This window comes from Centroberyx gerrardi, chromosome 13 (assembly GCF_048128805.1).
Source record: "Centroberyx gerrardi isolate f3 chromosome 13, fCenGer3.hap1.cur.20231027, whole genome shotgun sequence".
Classification (NCBI taxonomy): domain Eukaryota; kingdom Metazoa; phylum Chordata; class Actinopteri; order Beryciformes; family Berycidae; genus Centroberyx; species Centroberyx gerrardi.
In genome coordinates, this window is record NC_136009.1 from 3952210 (window position 1) to 3976451 (window position 24242).

Below are 24242 nucleotides of genomic sequence, written 5' to 3' on the forward strand. Positions count from 1 at the left end.
TATCTTACAAAGCTAAGGTTTCAAAAGTTTCAGTGACTTGCTTTTTCTCTTAGGCTATTAACATTGCTAACTTTAGCAAGTTTACTTGTGTCATATTACAGACAGGTGCGATTCAAATACTGAAATCTATATTCTTGGCTCATTATAATTTTGATTAATGTCATTAAATTCTTATCTTTCATGGAACCTCCCCATCCTCCTCCTCCCCATCACCACCGTGTTGTCTCTGGCAGACATAGGAATACGGGCGGAGAGCAGCGTCAAGTTGTCAGAGTTAGAAAGAAAAATACCGGAAAAGAGGTGATTTTGCCTTCAAAATAAAAGCACATAATTTGGCACTGCTATTGGTAAATAAATAATGTTGCAAATATATCCTGTGAACAGGACGTTTTGACGTTTACAGATTCTTACAGTACCCTCTGGCGGTCCTCAGCTCTTGGCAACAATGGCTGAGAATAGCTGATTGTATTTAAAAATTTCCTATGTAAGGTAGGTAAATAACTAAAGTAACTAATTACTATTAATAACTATTACATACTTTAACAAAAGCCTGATTCAACTAAATACATCTTTATTCAATAAAAAATAAGGCTATTTAAACACTGTCAAGTAAATTCAAGTCATTAGGGCAAGTGGGTAAAATTGGTTTTGAAACTTGTGTGTACTAATTATTAGCACAAAGAGAAATAATAAAAGTAAGGGCAGGAATTAATCAAAACAAGGGAATGATATGGATCTTGTGCATTCCAATTGATCAAAATAAGGATACGAGGTAAATGTCATAAATTGTGGCATCAACATAGCCTGCTTTTGACTCCTGCGGTCACTCCTGTGCTTTGTACGCCTTTATTAAAAAAACATTGCAACAAGTTGCAGGGTTTTATTTTGAAAATCTAAACCGGAAGTACAGTTTTGTTTCATCGTGGCTGACTTGGCTGGTAAGGCAGAGATGGGAGTGGGAGAGTCTGCCAACACACATCAGTGGAGCGACTCTGGCAGCCGTGGCGGCCGCCTCTCACCCTCCCACGTTCCGCTTTTTTAACCGACAGCCCACCGCCGATGCGACCAGCGGCCATCACTCATCACCCTGTCGGTCCGTTAAGCCTGCGCCGAGGGCTTCCCCTATAACGTTACTTCCCCGCTTCTGAAAACATTTCGTTCACTCTGGACTTCAAAACAAACCACCGAGTAGTACTTTTTACCCTCCGTTTCTGAATGACGGGCGGCCGGTTCGACTTTGACGATGGCGGCACGTACTGCGGAGGCTGGGAGGACGGCAAAGCCCACGGCCACGGCCTCTGCACCGGACCCAAGGGCCAGGGCGAGTACGCGGGGTCGTGGTCCAACGGCTTCGAGGTGGTCGGCGTCTACACCTGGCCCAGCGGGAACGTCTACCAGGGCTACTGGGCGCAGGGGAAACGTCACGGGCTCGGCGTGGAAACCAAGGGGAGGTGGATTTACCGGGGAGAGTGGACTCACGGGTTTAAGGGCCGGTACGGAGTGCGACAGAGCCTGAACACACCGGCCAGGTACGAGGGCACCTGGAGCAACGGTCTGCAGGACGGATACGGCGTCGAGACGTATGGGGATGGAGGTGAGAGAGACGTAAAGAAAGAGAGAGGGAGAGAGACTGATGTAATGGGTGTTGAATGTTTTTTTTTTATATATATAACTAAATGTTCTCAATTTTGTGAGTTATCATAGATACAACAAATATTATCTAGTATTGAATCATATACCATAAACACTGCACATTGAATTAACATGCATTTAATTTATATTGGTGATTATGTACTATAATAGTTCATGTTTTCAGACCAAATATTTATCATCTCAGTATAGTTTAATATAAACTGTTGTTTTGACAGTTTGTATACTGCTTTGGCAATATAGTTTCTGATAAACAGTAGGGATGGGATGATACGATTTGATACACGATATGAGGTTCACGATTCGATACAACCACAATACAATGTAACAATTAAAACTTCAATGACAACAAAGTATGACTGTGCAGAATTATGTTTATTTCTGAGCCACACATTTTTTAGCAATGGCATTACTGACTTGACACCAGGCACCAGCTCTGATTCTATCATCTTTAGGAGCAACTATGTCACTGAAATTGGTTAAGTTAGACTTTTATAAGGTAGCAGACACCCTTTCAAGTTGTCTGGTAGAAGTTTAGGGTTGGAGAATTTGTTTGTGAATGTGTGGCAGCCAGGGGCGGAGCTAGACTCTCAGCACAGAGGGGGCGGAGCATTCTCGAGGGGCCCTTCTGATAAAGTCATTTTAAAATTCACAACTGTAAAATAGCTGATCTATCCTATCCTATCCTATCCATAAACACAAATTGTCACTAATTGAGCCAAGCAAGCCAATGTCTAAGAAAACATACAGTGAAGCCAGAGCCACTTTGTCAGACAAGCTTGTTCTGAAGAACAAAAAAAGAAAACAGGTTGCCAGTCGCGTTCAAATGTTTCAGCACCGAGGCAGTTCAGCACCACAGCGACACCACCACACACACAGCTGTCTATCGGCGGTGGTGCTGAACGCCGACAGGCCAGGTGCACTGCCTCAGTACCATGTCTTTCTTACACGGGAATAACATAAACATAAAATAGACACAGCGGTCTACAACACTATACTAGGGCTGCACGATTCTGGATAAAATGACAATCTTGATTTTCTTGCTTAGAATTGAGATCACGATTGTCTCTCACGGTTCTTAAGCAAAACCATTTTTATTATACATTTTTACTGCACTCTTTTTGCCTGATACAGACAGAAACAACAAAAAATATAATATTGACTGTAATGGGACTGTCACATCAACTTTGTGAGTCAAATGGGCTTCACACAGAGTACACACACAATGTATAGATTAAATTCCAATGAAATTTAAATTGAATTAACGGTATTAAACTTCTCCAATCTCCAGCTGGTTTATCCTGCCGTCCATAGGCTACATTACATTCTGCGCACACTGACTGCACAGTACAGCATTAAGTAGGCTATAGCCTTAATTACGAGTCTTTGGAAATTTACCTGGCTTCCTGAATCTTTTTTTCGGGTTGCGGATCGGTTTCGGGTCGTTGTTTTATGTGTATGAAAATGGGTCGGGCGGATACATGTGTCAGATCGGGTGGTCGCGGGTTGAAAAAAACCTGACCCGCGCATCACTAACAGTACATAACTTGTAATCTGCTGCCCTACAAACGTTAACGGTAGGTAGCATCATTACCTTGTGGTATTTAAGTAACGTTAGTGGAATTAGGTAGTTTAATTGATAACCGTATGACAATGCATTGAATTGAGTTCAAAACACGCGCTGTCGGCCTGTCAAAGATATGCGCTTGTTTTTTAACAGACATTTAGGAATGAGGTTGCATAGAGGTATGAATTGAGCCGCTCAGTAGGGGGGCCCGACTGAGTGTGGGCCCTGGGGCGGTCGCCCCCTCTGCCCCCGCGGTCGCTCCGCTTATGGTGGCAGCCCAACAAAAATGACAAGCAAAGGAAATTTCAGTAGTGTCTTACACTGACTGACCTGATCCCAGGCACTGGTGTTCTCATTCTGCAGCTTTGAGGAATCATTTTGTCACAGCTATAAATGGGCATTTCATTTTTGCAATTTTTTTTGTTGGTGTTGTTTCATCAGGAAACACCACACACTATAATCCTTCTAGTATCTATTAAACAGCTGGTTTCACTCCATATTTAATGTAATGATATCACTATTTTGATACAATTTTATTGTCCTCTACACTACACCTTTTGTACTTCTTATTTTGTACTTCTCGTATTAATCTAGCGAACTCTTGCTGGCTTTGCACAGTTCAAGCACAGCCATGTGATGAATGAAAACTTCAGGGACATGTTCATCAAGTTTGAAAATGAAATCTTCCTCTTGTTCTTTCTCTCTCCTCCTTCTTCTTGTTTGTGTCTTCTTTTTGATCCTCCTTCTCCCACAATCATCTTCTTCTTCCTCATTCTTGTTCTTCTAGTAGTACTAGTAGTAGTAGTAGTCATAGCAGTAACAGTAGCTGTAGTTGTAGTGGCAGTAGTAGTAGTATTTGTAGTGATAGAAGTAGAAGAAGCAGTAATCATGACTGAAAATAGAAACTGTGGCCAGCAGTAGTAGTAGTAGTAGTAGTAGTGTTGGTAGTAGTAGAAGTACTAGTAGTAGTGGTAGTAGTAGATGAAGTAGAAGAGGTAGAAGTCCACCTAAAGCTTGGTATAAAAATCAAAATGGCACAAGACTTATGACTGCTGCATTGATCACTGTTAACACTGTAGCCTTCTGTCCTTTGTTTCTTCAATATGATTACAGTATTTTTACAGTAACAGAACAGTAATAGTACAGTAATCAGATTACTGTAATCCCATTACGTCTGATTTACTACTCCTCAATCCTGCCTGTTAGTCTTTTGCAAAAACCTAGTATGGAAATAATTTTTCAGTAGTAGTAGGGGGTTCTTAAATATTTTCACTAGGGGACCCAAATGTGTAGTCTCATACCGTAGTCTCATACCCAACAGAAGCTGTGCATAAACATAATATTTAACTAGAGGACAATGTGAAAGCAGAAAGTCCATATTTTGATTTTCAAAATTCCCCTCAAATAAAAGAATTGCATTTTACATGCAATTCACGTAGTTTTCAAAAGTAAATGTATAATATGTTCCGTAACATCGTGGCAGTTCAGTTCTTAGTTCAGTGCATTAACCTCTAAATTAAGGTTGTTAGTGGTTTATTTATACAGCTGTGATGGTGTCTTCTCAAACATGGCTGAACTCAGTTGATTTTATGAACGAATACATGTTTTGTGTGTAAATCATTTGACTTAAAATTTTAAGTAGTCACTGCAGAAGTCAGATCAATGTAGTTGGGGTAGAGTAAGTCGAATATTTTATTAGTAAAAGTGCCTCAAAAGCACTTTTACTTTGCATCCAATAATGCATCTTCAATATATATGATTGGTAATTATGGTATATTTAACACCTTTGTGAGCATATTATATATATATATATATAACAACAGAGCCCACTACTGTGATTTTCAATTGACTGTGGGTCCAACGTTTTAGAACATAATTTCGCCATAAAGTCATATCGTGAAAAGTTTGCGTTCGTTTGGGTTGATGTTGAACTTGGCCACCACTTGCATGTCACTGGTCGTTAAATACTAACTGGGATGCTTTTACTCCCGTGCATTTCAGAGCAAATATCTTCCTTTTTATTTCACTACATATGACAACTGTAGCTATTAGGGAAATAGTTGCATAAAAAACGTATAATATATAGTTATAAATTCATGAGAATGCAGCAATTTCTGAGCTAGCTAACCCTCACTGCATGGACAGGGGGCCTCTCTCTCTCTCTCTCTCTCTCTCTCTCTCTCTCTCTCTCCCGTCTTTAGCCCTGTTCCTTGATAATGCAAGGAGTAATTGAAGTATTGAAATTACTTTGTCATGTTATTGCTTAACTAATGCCACGGTATGTGAAAACTTAAAATCTATTTTAGACTTTTACGTTTTTTTGAAAATTTTCTTGGACCTCAATGGGCTACGTTCCATGAACTTATTGCCCATGAAACCAAGTCCAAATTCATTAAACCTGCAATAAGCGATAAGATATCAGACCTTATAACCAATCCTGAAACTAATGTGTGCTATGTGGAGATTTCATTGAGACATAATGATATAAACCAATATCCATACGTGGGGGCCAGCTGTGTTGCTGTTTTACCTCTTTTCTAAAGCTTGTTGTCAAATTCCCGGGCCATTCAGTAGCTTTCCACCAGCTTGTCTCCTCCCTCGCTGTTTAAAAGCGGTGCTCTCTCCCTCCCATTCCTGAAAATGTTCTCATAATAGTGGAATTGATGAAGCGAGGGAGTAAACTTGTTAAACTAGCAAACTTGCTACCTACCTCTTCACTTGTTATTGTGACACACGTAACCTTCAGCGGGAGAAAGTTCTGGCAAAGCGAGACTAACCGGCGACTTCTCCGTCGGTACGGTCAGCTTAGCTATTTGCCTTTATGCACTGTGATTTGCAGTGTTTGTACTTCATAGGCAAATTTGGGTTTGGGGTTTAATTACTCTTTAATAATCAGTGTCCTGGACAAGTCAGCTGAGCTGAGTGTGATATAGCAATGTGGTAAAGAGAAAGTGACAATTTGGGCGACAGTTTATTTGGAGCCTTAATATTTTCAGCACGTCACAGTGGCCCACAGTGGTTTCATATTGTCACCAAATCGCACAGTAATGTGGAAACAAGAAGAACACATATCGGATCATAAATTAGACTTATTTGTGTGATCAATCAATGGGCTATAGACCTTTTTCACAGCAGCCATTTTGACGTGTCATGCAGGTAAACACAGGTGTATCTAATAACATTAATGATGGTCCCATTCCATTTAGGTGTTCCAGTGCCAGGGCCTGGTATTGTGCATGCTGGCTCATTGGAATGGCACTGGAACACCTAAATGGAATGGAACCATCATTGATGTTATTAGTTACACCTGTGTTTACCTGCTATGACATGTCAAAATGGTGGCGCATTTCTATCCTTCTTCATTCTCTGTTTTCATATTTTGACTCTCTGGCCTAGATTAACTATAGGTTTGCACAGGGAAGAGCGAGCTATATCACCAAAATGGCCAAATCAGAATGTCATGGGCTTCACTAACCATATGTAATGACTGGAAAGCTGGTAATAGCACTGATCAGATACTAAAGCCTCTTTGTGCTTGTCGTGGTCATGCATATGTAAATTATTTAGGCTATAAATCGCATTGTTTTGCCGTATTTATTTTATATGGAAATTATTGTAATCCATATAAGATCCTTTGAAAGGTCGTGTAAAGATTATCTATCATTGCTCTCAGACTGATCTTATTTAGGTTTGGCATCATGTAGTTCCTAGGGCGCTGCAATTATTAAAGGGGCTTTAGGGCCAAGGGTACCAGCTTTGGTGGATTATTTCGAGACTTTTTTGTGCCACAACTTGATTAGCATAACTTTCTTAATGAATAAGATGAATACTCTGCACTGTTAGCTCAAGCAACTGAGGCACAAAACTGCACAGTTCGCAATCTCCCAGTGCAATCTTTATGAATCTGGACCTCCGTCTGTATTTGTTTGTAAAATGTTGAATAAAAAAGATACTGACTATATTCATGGTACATTTCCAACTAGGTTCTGTTTCGATTCTTCAACAAATTCACAAATAATTTAAGGAACCACTAGAATAAAAGCTACTGAACTCATTTCGGAGAGAGTCCTTTTCTCTTCTTTTTTCCCCCTGCCATTTTTTCCAGTGTTTAGTCCAGGGTCTTCTCTGGAGAGGGCTTATTTCACATAGCAAGATAGCTGTTGGAGTTATGTTTGGCCGGCCAGCAGACTTCCCAGTGTCTCAAGTTACTTCCATCTTTTAAAATAGCACATTCTCCCTCCAGCTGAAGCTGTCAGGGCCACTGCCTGTGCTCTCCTAACCAGGGCATGGAGCTAACTGTTTTATCACCTAACAACGCTGGCTATTGCTTTCAGAATCACAACGGATTCATTTCCTAGCTGTCAAAATACCTTTTTAGAATTGAATTGACTGAACAAGGTGTGGTTAGGGTTAGGGTGAGCTCCTAAGATCATCAAGCTCTAGAGTTCGATGCCTTGCTCCTAAACCTGATGGAACCCGATGGGCTAAAGTTCTCACTTTTGGGTTCAGGCGGACAAAACGCTAAGCTCTGTTTGGGTTCATATGGAGTTTTTGGGGGCCTAGGTTCGTTAGGGCTCAAATTTTCTGAGAGCACAGTCTATAAAATGCTTGGACTTTGAAACCATTATGAAAGCATAGGGGCCTTATGTGGGGAGACCAGTGATCCATCTTTGGTCACGACCCAAAGCTTTAGTAGCACTGCTCTAGAGTGTCTGTTATTTCTCAACTCACCAAGCACTGACAATAAACTGCTGCTAATAGTTGAAAACCATATTGCATGAAACGCAACTTTTCAGAAATTGAGACATTTTTATTTCCAGACTGACAACCATGCATTTTTACAGTGAGTTTGTTAATAGGTTTCATGCGCCTTGAAACTTGCCCGGCACATAAATCACAATGCATCAAGTTCAAGTCAAAGATAAATGGATTTACTTGGTTTTCACACAAAAGGAGTGACATGTAGACTTTTATTACATATATACAGTTAAATAAATGTGACTATGGCTACCTCCCAACTCTTTTCTAGTTTTGGCTGACCCCACTCTCTTACAGATTAAATGCAAAGGCTTTTACAATTTCTCCAATCAAGTTGGAGAATCCTTCAGTCATAGCCATACAGTATAAAACTGAAAAAGTCTATAGATAGAGTACTTGGTGCTTTCTCTAGATTTTGTTTTTTGTAGGGTGGGGGATAGGATAAGGCTAATTTTAGTTCTGGACCCATGGTTTACTCCTTGTCCTATATACCTAGTATCAGTTTCAGAATCTGTTGCAGTTTAAAAATCACTTCTATTTGGATACAGTACTTCATAATATAGGTAGGCTATAACACAGTAGGCAATTCTACTGTAGTTGCCCTATATTTGTTTTTTGTGGAGTTAACAATATGCCCAGAGGGCAAATTTTTGTACTGACTACCCAGATAAAACTATTTACTTTTAAGTATAGCAGGGCAGTCCATTGTCCTGTTGTACCCATGACATCACGGGTTCCTTGTAATTAATCCATGAAAGCAGAACAACAGTCTGACATATGTTTTGGTTATAGCTGTGCTCACTGCGATCCAACATACCACTTCTTTTTTCCAGAATCCAATGTTTACATATACTGACTAGGCTAACTGTTCTGTTCCTGCAGCTCATCGGAGCTATTCAGAACCCAAAGAATAATTTCAAAAATGTGTGGCTGTCAATCTAAAAAAAACAAAAAAACTAGGCTGTTTTTCCTGAAGAGTTTACTTTTTGGAGACACAAGTATTCTCCCTCCAACATCATCAAGACGACTGTTGCACATAGATGACCTAAACTTCTTCTAGTAACTCATTTGAATAAGGTGGAGGGAAATTGAAGCCGTGTGAGGAGCTATCGCATATGACATATGCTTTTTCTGTCATTTATTTATTTATTTGGGAATAAATGTGCAGTATATTTGAGAGAACTGAAACATAGTACCTCTTCTTTCAGCAGCCACCCCAGGTGTAGAATTAAAGACAAGATTAAAAAACACATTTTAAAGGAAAAGTTCCAAAAATTTTAGTTGTAGTTTTCTTCTCAAGCACAGAAATTGCTGTTTTGCATATGGTGCTCTGTTCTGATTAAAACTTAAATCTTGTTGCCTTTTGTCATCCATCCAGTTTATCAGTCTACCAATCATGCATCAGTGCATCAACCATGCATCATACATACTGCACATATCTTCCATCTATTCTTCTATCCAATGACTTGTTCGCTCAATCATTCAGTAACTCTATTATAGCATCCTGCGTCCTCATCTCCATATCCTTCTTCTCCTCTCCCACTTTTAATTCCTTAATTTATTCCTCTCTTAACTCACTGCCTCTCTTCTCTTTCCTTCCCTCTGTTCTCGCTGTAGGTACGTACCAGGGCCAGTGGACTGGTGGGATGCGCCACGGCTACGGCGTCCGTCAGAGCGTCCCGTACGGTATGGCTACCGTCATCCGCTCGCCGCTCCGAACCTCCCTGGCCTCCCTCCGCAGTGAGCAGAGCAACGGCACGGTGCTGCACGACAGCCTGTCCGACAGCCCCGCCGGCACCCGCGGCGGCTTCGTGCTCAACTTCCACTCGGACGGCGAAGGTTCCGAGAAGAAGAAGGGCCTTTTCCGCCGCGGCTCCCTCTTCGGCAGCCTCCAGCGGCTGCGTAAGTCCGACTCGCGCTCGTCGATCTCCAGCAAGCGCAGCTCGGCGCGCAGCGACACCACCATGAGCCGCATCAGTTCCAGCGACGCCAACTCCACTATCAGCTTCGGAGACGGCGACGCGGCCGACGACTACCTGCCGCTGGAGGACAACGTGGACGCCACCACCACCGAGTCCTACATGGGCGAGTGGAAGAACGACAAGCGAAGCGGCTTCGGCGTCTCGGAGCGCTCCAACGGCATGAAGTACGAAGGCGAGTGGCTGAACAACAAGCGCCACGGTTACGGCTGCACCATCTTCCCCGACGGCACCAAGGAGGAAGGGAAGTACAAGAACAACGTGCTGGCCCGGGGCATCAAGAAGCAGCTGATCCCGCTGAAGAACACCAAGACCAAACAGAAGGTGGATCGCGCTGTGGAGGGAGCCATCAGGGCGGCAGCCATCGCCAGAACGAAAGTTGAGATTGCCACCTCCAGGTAAAATGGCTCGGTATAAGATGACTTCAGAAACCCACAACTAAATTCACTGTTTTTCCTTTTAACCCGTAACACCTGTCCTTTCCCTACCCCTGAGATAGATACAGCACATTGAAGGTCCAGTTGTTTTTCTCAGCGCAACTAAAAACTGAGGAAGAGTGAATGTGGCTGTAACTTTAAATTGATATTCGATTCCTAAAGACGCCAAGAGTATGACTTCTAAACTCAGATGTAGTTGTCTTTGCAGCACATCTCTTCATATTGCTTCATGCAGCTGAAAGCTGTATGTCAAAGTGTATGTTTACATGAACACAATACTCTGGTTACACCGAACAGTATTTACATGGTTCGAAATGATGTGATTTCCCCAAATCACCTGGATTGACTTAGTTTATTCCATAGTTGGGTTACCCAAAAAAGAATGTGGCACTTTGATGTCAGAACATTTCATCAGATTGCATTGATGATTGTACAGAACACCATAATGCAAGCAGGATTATTCTCAGTGTTGTCATGTTGTCATTTGCATTCAGGCCAACTTCCTCTGTGTGCTTTTTGACACTTTTAAAAAACTGGACACATTTAAAAAACTGAATGGAATCATGATTTTGGCACACCATTCAACGTGCCTTTATTGGATAGTTTGAAGTAGAGAACGACAGGAAAGATTGGGACGGGGGGTGGCATGAGACAAAGGTCCCAGGCCGGATTCGAACCCAGGACGTCGTAGCTACATGGTACGCACCTTAGGCCACAGGATCCACCGGGACGCCCAGTATTGCAGTTTGTAATTATGCAGTTATTAAAATGCAAGCAGTAAATGTGTGTTAAATCGTGAACTTCCCCAGGCGAGATTTAAGGGTTTCAGAGCTGACAGACTGCTTACTCTTTCATAGTATTCCACTTTATTAGAGAGAACCAGGACGGCATGTGACATGTTCTGCATTTGATGCTATAGCATTACAAGAACATGGTGTGAGCGTCAGTTGATGAGTGGCTAACTGGCTTTAATGTAGCCTAAATCATGATTCTCAAATGGTGATGAAGTAACGACATCCTTTAGGCCTTTTTTAAGATTTATTTTACAGCTGCTGGATTAGACAGCACACAGTGGAGAGAAACAGAAAACATGGGAGAGATGAAGGGAATGTCATGCTGTAACACACTGTAGATAGGGCTGAGCCATATGGTTGAAATTAATGTTCATCCCATTGAACCGAATGGTAGCTATATCTACCATGCTTTCTGTTTTGATGTCGAGTGAAAAGCAGAGGTGCATAAAGACAGCAGCCTCCTGGTCTAACATCATCATTCTTTCCTCCGGACCCATCATTTCCAAACTCTTTTAAAATCTTTGCAGACGTTGATGTTCAGACAGTTCACACTGTGGGACAGACAATGAAGACACTATATAAAAACAAAAAAAAATCACCAGAAACTATGCATGATCAAGACTACATTTTATGAAGTTGATACTTTATCCTGGCAAGTATTTTCCAGTTCGCCAACGGTTGTGAAACACTCCTGCCATAACTCTTTCACACTCAGATTCTTCAGTACAACCTTTCCTTTTTTAACGTTATTGTGTAAAAGATGAGTCATGGCATTTGTGAGGACATACAAGAGCAAGCAAACAAAAGCAAAGAAAACATAACTCTGACAGGTTGTGATTAGATAAGATGATTAATTTGAACCAGGTAATAAGTATGGACAAGTCGATGTTTGGCAGAGTCAGGGCAGGCAGCAAATCTGACCTCATCATGAACTGATGGGTTGCAACAGACATCAGATTGCATGTCATGAAACGTATTAAGCATAAAAATGATTCAATTAAAGGACAAGTTTGGCGATTTTGGACCTATATATAATTTGTCTCTTACATACTTGTAGTACTTGGACCCACAGACATTATTGACTCCAGAGTCAGCTGTCGGTAGAAATGGCGAGTTCTGTTGCCTCTTGCTGCTAACAATGAGTCCAAGTGGGGTTTGTCAAAATATCTCCAAAAAAGCCAGTTTGTGAAAACTATATGGTGACCAACTGACGTATTTATATTCACAACCCAGAAAGCAGCAGCACCAGTTCCACTCAGTGGATCGTCTTCTACCAAACTCTACTGTTTACAATCTGACCTGACCGTCCAAAACTAGATCACGCCACCAATAACGCACTTTCACCTCACAGCAGTCTGTGCTGCAGCAGAGAAAAATAGTTCTGTAATTTCCTGATTAGTGAAAGTGTGTATAATGGCAGAACTGTGTCATGTTTACTCTCAACTCCCCCGTGGAGCCGACAAATGGCTTTTTTGGAGATATTTTGACAAACCCCATTTGGACTTATTGTTAGCAGCAAGAGGCCTAGCAACAGGAGCTCACAGTTTCAACTGACAGCTGATTCAGGAGTCAATATTGTCTGCAGGTCCAGGTTCTACAGGTATGTAAGAGACAAATTATACACAGGTCTAAAATCAACAAACGTATCCTTTAAAGACATGAAAATGGACATGGAACATGGAGTAATGAGGTTTTCCCATGGGAGCAGCAATATGACACGAGTACCTACCTTACACAACTCACAATAGCTCTCAGTGTCCGAAATTAACTTTTTGGCTCACCTGTCAAGGGCTGGCAAACTGAAGAGTTTACCTGCCAACAATCATTTTTACCGGCCAAAATAATGAATATGCATTTTTCATAGAAATATGTCACCCCTATCTGTTTTCAGTGCTATTTCATCTATAGAATCAGGTACTATATGTGAAGCATTTAATAAAGAGACAAGACCAGATTTAGAGTTTGAATTTAAAACTTCTATAATGGATCAAGTTGGTAATTCATCAAATTCTGTACCCTGATAGCTCCTTTATTATTATAATGCATCCCTATTCATTACCCTCATTATCTATTATGCAATGAGGAACCACTAATTAGCATGCTCTTTACCCCAGCTTCTACTGGTTGATGAATTTTAACAATGCCGTCTTTGGTTTTTTGATGAGTGGGGGTTTAATGAAAAATACACTAGCGGGGATGACACATTCACACACACACACACACACACACACACACACACAGTATGCATGAGCACAAACAGACAGTGATCACAACACACAGAGGTGCACATGCAGATCGACACACACGCACTCAAATATACACAGAGCACATGGAGATACACAGACATGTATGAATGCACACACACACACTAATCCATGCCAGAGTGGGCTGGTGGTAGAATGTAGGAAATGGGAGCTGGAGTCTTTGAAGGTTGCAGTGTGGCCATAGCTGACAAGCGCTGGTAAGAGCTCAGGAACGTGTGGAAGGGTTTCGGCTTGCGTCACTTTTCCCGTCATCTGGGTGAAGCCGGCGAGGGAGGGAAGAGGAGAAGGGAGAGGGAGCGAAGTGAGAAAACAGAAAGAGAGAGGGCAAGAGAAGGAGGATGAGAGTGAGTGAGTGGGTTGGAGAGAGAAAACAAACCGAGCAGATTCTTGGCCGGATTGCAGGTTTGTGTGTGCGCGTGTGTGTGTGTGCGAGTGTGTGGGTGTGTGCCTGTGTGCGTGCACATGAGTACATGCGTTGGCTTACCTGTGTGTGTATGTGCGTGTGCATGTGTGCGTGTGTCAGAAGTAGGCCCTGCCTAAATAAGGCCAGGCAAGAGGAGGCTTATCAACAGCTGACAAGAATACTGTCTCACACAGTCCCTCTAGCTCCAGCCACACACACACACGCACACACACACTCACAAGGGTGCTTCATCTGGTATTCCACTCGGTCAGTCTGGCAGAACGGTCTGAACTTTATGACAAAGCTGTCCTTTTAACTAGCGAGTTCTCAGGCTTTTTTTTTTTAAATTTCTGTCGGTGTTCTTGCTTGATGGCTGATTGATTTCACTTTTACTTTGAGCAAACATAAGTATACATGTCAAATATCCATGCACATGCACATCTGAACCCAGAGGATAACACATGAAAGTATGAGAAACGGTTATTTCCACTGAGGGCTTTGTGACAATTTGGCTCGGGTAACAAAACCACAAACCCGACGTTTAGATCTGGTGAAGTGACTGAAAGTGGTAATCCTCGAGATTCTCACTGTTTTTATTTTGTCTCCATCTTTGGTGCTAAGCGGTCATTGCTGTGGTGTTTTTACAGAACTAGGGATTATTACTATTGGTGAGCTAGCTGAAAGCCATCACACCTATGTTGTATTTCTTGATTTCTTGATTTATTTATTCTTCCACCCAAAACCTTGGACTCGCACAATTTGAATATACTTTAAGATATTGTTGGACGCAATTGTTGATCCTGGAGACATGAAACTTTGCACACACATCCAGCTGTTCTTGTTCTACAAATTTGCCTATTGGACCATCAAGGTCTGCCATATTACATGTTCTAACATGTTTAATTTTTTGAAAAACAGTTTTTTATAGTAGGCTTCTTCAATTTTTGACCTATTGACACCAATAAGGGTACGCAGTTTCAGAGGACCGAGATAGACAAATTGACGAAACGGATGACTTGGCTGTATTTAACAAATGAAGTTGCTAGCATTTGTGGCCCATGTGTCCAGTTGGTCAACTTAGCTGTTAGTTAGTTAGTTAGTTAGTTAGTTAGTTAGCTGTTGTTGAGTGATAGTTGGCTTCATGCTAACACTTTAGCATACACTATGTTGAATGTTAGTAGCAAGTGGGCAACACTAGGGGTGAGTTTTGAAGCCAATGCAGAAATGGCAGCAGTGGCAGTTTTTCTAATGGCTCCAAAACCCGGCCCAACTCCATGCAAGTCAATGGACCACAACCCAACTTCTCGCTAAAAATATAAAGTCAATACATTTTTTCCACAAGAGGTTATGGTCTCGATAAGCCACCGCAGTAATGATACCTCTTATTGATCATTAAGACTATTTAACAGCTGGGTGCTTCTGGAGTACTTGTGCAACAACCTTTTTAACCTTTTTGGTGTGCTGTCAGTCACAAATAATGATGTGATTTGATTTGAAATTATTAATTATTATTAATTACAGATGAATGATTTTGGTGTCTGTGTTCTCATCACTTAGCAGCTCAGGTGCCCAATGGGACAATCTACCAAAAACTCACTGTATTTCTTTAAGTGGGGTTTGTGGTGTGTTTTTGCAGGACGTCCCATGCCCGGGCCAAAGGAGAGGCTGCAGACCAGGCTGCCCAGTCAGCTAGTCAGGATTCAGACATTGCCAGAGCCGTGGCCAGAGAGCTCTCCCCAGGCTTCCACCAGCCAGGTACAGTAACACCAGGAGCAATACAACACAATAGAATAGAGTTCAATACAATGCAATAGAAAAGAGATAGAAAAATCCACCAGCTAGATATGAATAGAACAGAGAAAAAGACGTATAGAAAAAAACAGTAGTAAAGATAGTAGTAAAGTATTTAACACATAAACATACACATTGATACACATTTACATACATACATGCATGCACAAGCCTACATACATACTTACATACATATATGCAGTGATGTAGTGGTAAATAAAAAGGTCACTGAACTATGACCTCCAGTTGGTGATCATTATAAGACAAACAACCACCCAGAGAAACAAAAATAAAAGTATTAGTTTATGTTAAATTTGCTTTCCTTAAATTCTCACATAACTTACATCAGTTTGATATTACTTTGATATTACTTACTTTGTATGCTATTACTTTACCTCATAAAGTTTTATATCAACCTCAAAAGGAGGTAAACTCTATTCCACAAGTAAAAAGGTGGGCAAACTGGGTTTAGGTGGGTTTATGCTCCACTACAAACCATATAGTCGCATGCAGGTGATCCAGGGTTATACAACATGACCAAAACAAGATACTAGGACAGCAGCCAGGTCCATGTTTCTCTGGATAATACAAACTTGGTATATCAGCAATAGACACTGCAACCAGACCTCTGGCAGCACCAGGGAAGGAGTCAGGGTGCTGGCCTGAGATACCACTTACGAAGGTGGGATGAGGTGGGAGAACTTTGCTCTGGGGAAATATGCAGAAATCAAAGCATCTCTTCAAGGAATAGTTCACTCAAAAATGTATTCTGTGATTATCTACTCTCTCATGTCAGTTGAAAGACAGGTGAAGTTTGTTTGTCCACATAACACACAGGGAGGTTGCCAGCACAACTCTGTAGCAGCCTTCTCCAAAACAACTGAAGTCGTTGGGGACTGGTTCTTTAGAGTTTCAACAACGGCAAAAAAATGACCAGAAAGTTACTCCATACACATACACCTATGCGGAGGAGTGTAAACACGAAAGGGGGGAAGGTTGCACATTCTTGTCAAGCAGAGCATGAACACGCAAGGTCTGAATGTAGCGTGAAGCGTGAATGTTTTTGAAAACAATGTTTGTAGTGAAGATTTGCACTAAATAATGGTGTAATATCTTTTCCACTCACAGTGTGATCATTTAGCTTCAGAAGACTTGGATAATGCTGCATGAGCTGTATGGAGTCATTTAATGGTAATTTTTGCCCTTTTTGGAACTCTAAAGAACCGGTCCCCACTGACTTCAGTTGTTTTGGAGAAGGCTGCTACGGAGTTGTGCTGGCAACCTCCCTGTGTGTTATGTGGACAAACAAACCTCACCTTCACATTCAAATGGCAGCTTCTTCTTCAAGTGGTATTGCCAGAATATTTTATGAGCAAGTTATCTCAAAATAACTCATTGCATATAATTAAGTTCCATCAAATCTAAATCAAATACTAAATAATTTCCATACACTGGAAAGCTTTGGAGAGCTATTTTGTAGAGGTACAAATCTGGAACGCAAGTCCCACTTTCAGGCTGCCCTGATTTAGAGTGTAGAGCCGCTACCTGTGTAGACACCTAATCAGGATGAGGTCGTTTTCTCAGAGGGAGGTAGCAGAGTGGTGGGCTTGAGGTGCTGGTGCTGGTGTCAGTAGTGGGATAGCCTTGCTGTGGAGCCTCATCAGTGACCCTGGGCATGCTGGGCATGCCTGGAAGCCTTTAACAGGTATCATAAACCGAGCGAGGGGCTGACGCGTGGCTTTGAAACTCCACTGAGGTCGGACAAATGCCTCCACTGTGAAATCACGGAGGCAGATACAGGCATCCCAATCATGAGCTAACTGACAGTGAATAAAATCTTAAATTATGGCCGAGGCCAAAAGTGACAGGTAGCCAAAGATGATATCAGGTATTCGGGTCAGGTTTAATCATGCTTACTTTAAGTTAATGTCTTATGCCTTAAGGGGCCAGCACAAGCTAAAAATGGATGTGTGTTGAACAACGTTTTTGCCAGGTGGCCACAGAAGCAGGTGGATTCAGAATTTTGCCAACCAATTTAATACCTTGCCATCATAGTTTTTAGAAACTAAAAATAATAAAATGACATTTGAGGAAATTGTCTACAAATTTCTGTCTACATATAAATTGAATCAGTTCAAATTACTTCAACTCCTGTAGGAATAGCAAATTCATTGATGATGATGATGGTGATTGATTGATTAGAATTGCAATTTTAGACTTTGTCGTCTTTAGATTTTGAATGAATAAGTAAAATTTTCAATTCTTGGTGCGAATCCAGTCCAGCTGAACCTGCTTTCAGTGTTCAGTGAGTCAATGCACCACAATATCACAAGCCCCTTTCACACATAGTATAGGCGAGGCCGGATTTTGTGTTTAAGGTACGTCACAGAAGACATCACAAAAATGGAGGAGCTCCTGTGGCCGGGTGCCATTTTTCCCCTACTATTTTTACTGTGCATATCTCGTCCTTTGCCGGTTTTCAAACTTTAAACTCTCCTGCTCCAAACGCTTGCCGTGAGCAAGTCGTAGAATGAAATATGCCACCCCCGAGTCTCCTGTGAGCGTGCTTAAACCGGGAATTTTACGGCTTTTCACATTAGCATCGCAAAGGATGATTCCTGGGAATTTCACTAGGTCTTGAGGGGGGAAATTGCCGGATCAACTGTCTGGAATATCGACTCAAATAGCGACTGACTTTTGGTCATTTCGTGGCCCGGAGGTGTGTGGCGCAACTACGGTGCAGCTGCAAACGAGGTGGCACCTTAAATTAAATTAGCTTGGGAGTAGATGACACATTTGGTTACCGTGTTGCTGGTAGTAGGAGAACCGTTGCCTAATGTAGGAAACGGCTCAATGATATCAGACAAAGAGCCAAACAGAAGTTGGCGTCGAACTGCAAGCACAGTTTGGCTGTGGGAAGGGGGCCATCCACCAGCCAGCCCCTGACATCAGATCATGCAGCCACCTCCACAATCCCCACTCTGTGCGTCACGGCGCATACTGTCAGTCGGATGTTCACACCACAGCCACATGTACAGTATATAGTTAGAATGAAAGATGTATCTGATTTTTTCCAGCTTGAGGGATTTATATGAAAGCCGAATTGGCTAACATAGCCACAAAATGGATTGGTAAGCTTTTGAATAGGATCTGTTCATGCGCACAGAACATGACTGCACCTTGCGGCATGTGATTTTGTTGTCCTTGACAACTACATTGCGCTGCAGTGCTTAAACGTTACTGACACACCCCCTGCTGCGCCTCTCCTCCCACTTGGGCACAGTCAAGTTCATGGTAAGTCACCAAAATACCAAAGGCAAGAAAAAAAACCTGTGTGCTCTTGACACAAATACCACTTCTCCAGCACAGTGCTTAAACTGGGAATCTTACGGCTTTTCACATTAGCATCGCAAAGGATGATTCCCGGGAATTGGCTGGCGAAATTCTGAATCCACCTGCTTCTGTGGCCATCCATGTGCCATCATGAAAATAGAGCCCTCTGTGATGGAGGCAGAATTGTAAATAAAGCAAACGTACTACGGCAAATACAGTGAATTTTTTAGTTTGACCAAAACATGTGAACGGGTCCAGAAGTAGTGTTGGTTTTATATTCTTATGTTATATTACATTACTTGCACTTCCAGTTGGTCACATTTTGTTTGACCCACATGTGTGTACTCTTTTAAATTAATATAGAACAGGGTTAATACAGTATGTCAAACATGTTGGACATCATGACCTAAAAACATTTAATTTCCTGGTGTCCTTTTTCTTTTCCTGCCCATTTATAGTTTCAGAACTCTCATTAGCTATGTTCAATTGGAAATAGTCTGTTTTGTTGCTAGCTTTTTGTTGCTATATTTTGGTTGTTAAATTGCCCTGAAATTCAATTCCAAAGTCATAAATTTGGCTTTCTCAACCCTGCAGATACATTTTAGTAAAATATTGGTGTTCTCTGGATAACGTAATTGATGTATCAGAACAGTTTTTGTATAGTGCTAAGAATAGTAAGAATAGCTGGTGATGGAGCCCAAGTCATGACTAAGGCCCGTGATAGACACAAAAGGGTACAAAGCATGCTCAATTTTTAATCCCTTCAGAACCTGAGAAAGCCTGCGCTTCCATGTTATTCCAGGCCCTGACTACATACGGCAGAAGTATAATGAGCCAGTGGAGGTGAAGGAGGTTCCCGAGGAAGAGAAGAAGGAGAAATCTCCATCGGGGAGCCCTCACTTCTACCGCAAGGGCACAACGCCAAGCCAGTCTCCATCCCAGAGCCCGGCTCCCAGCCCCACTCCCTCTCCCCCCGCAGTGAAGAAGGGCTTTTTCAGCAGTAAGGCCCCCGCCGCAGCCGCTGCCGCCGCCCCAAAGCCCACTGGGGTGAACAAAACCCCCACTCCTGAGAGTTTAACCACAGGTAAGCAACCTGGCTGATTGATGACCTGATGATGAACAAGTATCTCCTAAAACAATCTTTCTGAGGAATAAAAAAAAATGTAGTTTATCATTTTATTATCTGTGGCACAGGCTCATGGTGCATACCAGTATATTGTCCTGCTGTTTTGTCCTTTGCCAATTACATCCTTGAAATAGTGTTTTGAATGTCTTTTCCGACAGCATTCCATCTCAAACAGACAGATTTAAAAGTTAACTAGGGGACTTCTATCTGTCACATGCACGCTTTTCTAAAATGGAGGATTCAAGATTGTTTGGCTGTTTTGTTTCATGTGATTTTACTGCAGTGTAAATGCCTGTATCATCTGCATATGTGTGAATAAGAATGTCATATTTCCAAGTTATATTATTATCAAGGGGAAACATGTATGATGACGATAAAAGACGACCTATTGAGATGTACAGGATCTCTTTCATCTCAGTACTTTCATGCTTCATTCTGACACATCTGTGTTGAGAAGGTTTGGACATGCAATTTTCACGTTATTGTTAAAGACCCCATGAACCAAATGGCTTCCTTACTTCCTTGATTTGAAAAATCTGTGATGGTTTTATTGGTTGGAATTTTAATTTTGCAGCATTTGGTGCAGCATGAGGTCACCATTAAAGATACTCTGTTTTCCAGGAAGTAAAAGTAATGGGAGTTCATTTCATGGGGAGAAGAGAGACCTAAAACTGAACATATGGTTTTGTGGCTTATGATTATTTTTGTTTTCCTCATTTTAGAAAGGTATGCAGACCTAGCCTTCCCTTCTCTTCTTTTTTCTTCTCTTCTCTTCTCCACTGATCTCTCCAATGATCGATTCTTCTATACTGCAGGTATAACAAAGGCAGCATCAAAGCTATCTCTCAGACAGGAAGTGAGGCAGCAGGAGGCTCCTCCAGCTCCCAAACCAGCTGTTGCCCCGACAACCAGCAGTAACTCCAGCAACGGGCAGATCCACTCCCAGTACCACGGTTACTACGTCAAGGCCGAAGTCAAGATCCCGCCGCCGGACGACCCGATCGGCCTGGAGGACGACTTTCACCCGTCAAGCCTCGCGCGCTTGCCGGCACCCGCCAAACAGTTCCACGCACCCACACCTAAAGCCCTGCCGGCCCCCGCCCCTGCACCAGCCCCACCCAAAGAGAGCGCCAAAGCACCAGAGCCTCCCAGGCCAAAGAGGCAGGAATCAAACAAACCAAAGAGCCTCGCAGAAACCAAGAAAGCCAGTATGGAAATCACCACTGATACTGTAGAGGAGGAGTCGGTGAGTATCATCCAGTTAATATATTTATGCTTCTCGGTTGATGCTGCCTTGCATTTCTGTGAGTGCATAGATGTTTCGTTTGTTCAGGTTTTCATTCTAACCAAAGGCTACACCAGGTTTTTTTCACTGATTAACACACCTTTAACCAGAGACGAGGAACTTAACAGTGAAATCACCTGCGGTAGTCTTTGGATGGAATGAAAACCTGCATATTCTCTGCCCTCCTTGGCACATGATTGGAGACCCCTGGTTAACACCAAGCTCTACCCATTGAGCTACACAGGATTAGGAACCTTAACCCTGGCAGTGTTAGTGCTTTGCTCTACCCATTAAACTACATGGGGAATGGAACAGTAATAGTATATTTTCCAAAAATTTTAACAGTTTTGGATATGCTACTACAGAAATCATAAAAAACGTACTTTTAAAGACTGTTGGGAGTAAAAATAATAATGGTATTATATAAATCCACATCCTTCTCTCTATTTTTGCTGTGGAATTAATCAATAAACATAATCATTTCAGCATAATTAAATCCTGTAGCATTGCAATAGTACTAAGTTCTTGTTTCAGCCATAAAATACGAGAACTTTAGTCCCTACCCCTGAGAGTCTTTCTCTGACTACTTATCTATAGGCTTTAGTGCTTCTGACATGAAGAAAAGCTACTTCATACTGTCCCACTACCATGTGAAAATGCATCAGCATAAATCCAACTGCTCCAAGGCTTCTTATTGCCAAACAGTAGGTTGATCAAAGAGCTTTATGTCATATAGTTGATTTATTCCTTCTGTCCACATCTTGGAAATGATGACAATATTTTATCATTGGTGATATAACATTTATACATTCACCTAACATCATCTTTTCTCCTGCTTTCACAGGGCCCTAACTCTATCTTGGTGGCTCTTGTCATGCTGTTGAATGTTGGTCTAGCAATCATTTTTGTTCATTTCCTCACCTGACCAAATCTGAACTCAGGTAAGAATTTACGAAAACTCTGTAGCTCCAAAAAGTGTCTGCTTTTCAGGACTAAAACGGTATTTGCATGCAATTTTTCAGGATATAAATTTTGTTCCACCTCAGGCACCTTCACGAGTACCAGGAACCTTTGGGTGGAGCTAGTAGTGCTTTACAGCGCTGATCGACCAAACAAAAGTTCTCACAGGACAAGCAGATCGACCACCTTTGCTAGTCGGCAACAATCACCATTTTGAAAAAACTACTTGCATACATATCTAATATTCACATAACACTAAAAAACAATGCAAAACAAGATGATGGCTGTTGTCTATTGTTTACAGCGTTGCTTTGCTAGTGACGTGCCCAGCGTTACCGCAGCTTTTTTTGTCACTTCCGGATTCTTGAAGTGTAATGGAAACAGAAATAGGGAACCCATCCTTGGAGCCCCCTATGTCCTGGTTGGTTCTCGCCACAGAAGGTTGCTGTGAAAAGGGTCATTAGTGAATCTGGACCTCTATTACCTGCTCAGGACAAAGACTGTTGCCATAGTTTTAGAGAACTAAGACTCCAGTTGTAAAATCAAGAAAGACATGTACACTTTCGACAAGGAGAGGCTGAATTTGTGGATTCAGAGAAAGCATTTTTGAGCTTTTACACCTAAATGAGCTGTATTTTTGTTACAGTGCTACTAGTTTTAAATAGGAAAATAGACCCATATACCAAGAGAATCACTCTGGATACTGTCTACAAAATCTTTGCTTAATTGTTATTGAACAGCTCCAGAACGTTTCGCCCCATAATATTGTAGATTCTGATCTTTGTAGGCTTATAGGAATAAAATGTGTGCTTCTGTTTTCAGTGTGGCGTTTTCGCTTTAAGATATGAGCATGGTTACAATATGGTCTTTACAAACATAAACCCTGAATGTCATTCAACAGAATTACGGCATTCTGCACCTAACCTCCTAACTGTTTTGACCCTGCAGTGGACTCATCCAAGCTAGTCGCCCGAGCTGCTAATTCTCCGCCAGCCAACCGGCGCCTTTAAAAATGGCGCCAGTCAGAACGGCAGACACAGGCAAAAAGGAGGACTGAAAATAGATGAGTGAAGGAGGAGGAGGAGGAGGAGAAGGAGGAGAAGAACTGGAGGAAAAAACACATATGGGGAGAGAGAGAGAGAGAGAGAGAGAGAGAGAGAGAGAGCAGGGAGAGAAAGATGAGACCTCCGCCACGCCCCCTCCCCGGATGGACTGACTGACTGACTTTGGTGCCTGAGGCCGGCCTGATTGGACTGGCAGTGATTTGTGACTCCACTCAAGAGTGCTGTGAAAGCTGAAGCAAGCAGTCGCTGGTTGGGAACGGGGCGAGCCAAAAAAAAAAAAGAAAAAAAAGAAACATAAATATATGCTGATCCAAGCAGCACCCAGTCAACAGCATTGCTTCTCCAAGTGCCCCTGAGCCCTGACTATGGATACACTATCAGGGGTAGAAGGAAAGGAAGGAGGGCGGAGAGTAGAGAGAGAGAGAGTGTGTGTGTGTGCTTGTATGTGTGTGTGCAAGCTGGCTGGCATCTATATGATAGCGTGTGCTTGTCTGTGTGTGTAGCTATGTTTCCATCCAACTGTCAAGCTAATTTTACTAAAGTCTTTCAAGAATTGATTGGTATTGATTAGTCTTGGAGAAGTTACTGCTTTTTAGTTTCAGCTACTGTAATGTTGGTCATATTCCATACTTTCATCCAAAGACAAAAGAATTTTGTTTGTTTCTAATGTACCAGCTAATGGTCATACAACCACGATGGAAACTTAATACATTGGAGAGACAGAATTTATAGAATTTCTGGAGGTTTTGTTGAAATCTGCTGTTTCTATTCAACTTCTCTAATTCGATACATCATAACTCATAAAAATACTTGGATGGAAACCCAGCTTGT

The 24242-nt window shown here is 41.9% G+C and overlaps 1 protein-coding gene across 1 annotated transcript; it reads left to right on the forward strand.

The window, feature by feature from the left end:
• The first annotated feature begins 1215 nt into the window (after positions 1-1215).
• Positions 1216-23855, forward strand: jph1b (junctophilin 1b). Its single transcript, XM_071927433.2, has 7 exons — positions 1216-1594; positions 9593-10352; positions 15489-15607; positions 19779-20060; positions 20918-21348; positions 22232-22328; positions 23296-23855. Exons 1-6 carry the CDS (start codon positions 1216-1218, stop codon positions 22310-22312), a joined length of 2052 nt encoding a protein of 683 aa, XP_071783534.1. The 3' UTR covers positions 22313-22328; positions 23296-23855.
• The last annotated feature ends 387 nt before the right edge of the window (positions 23856-24242 follow it).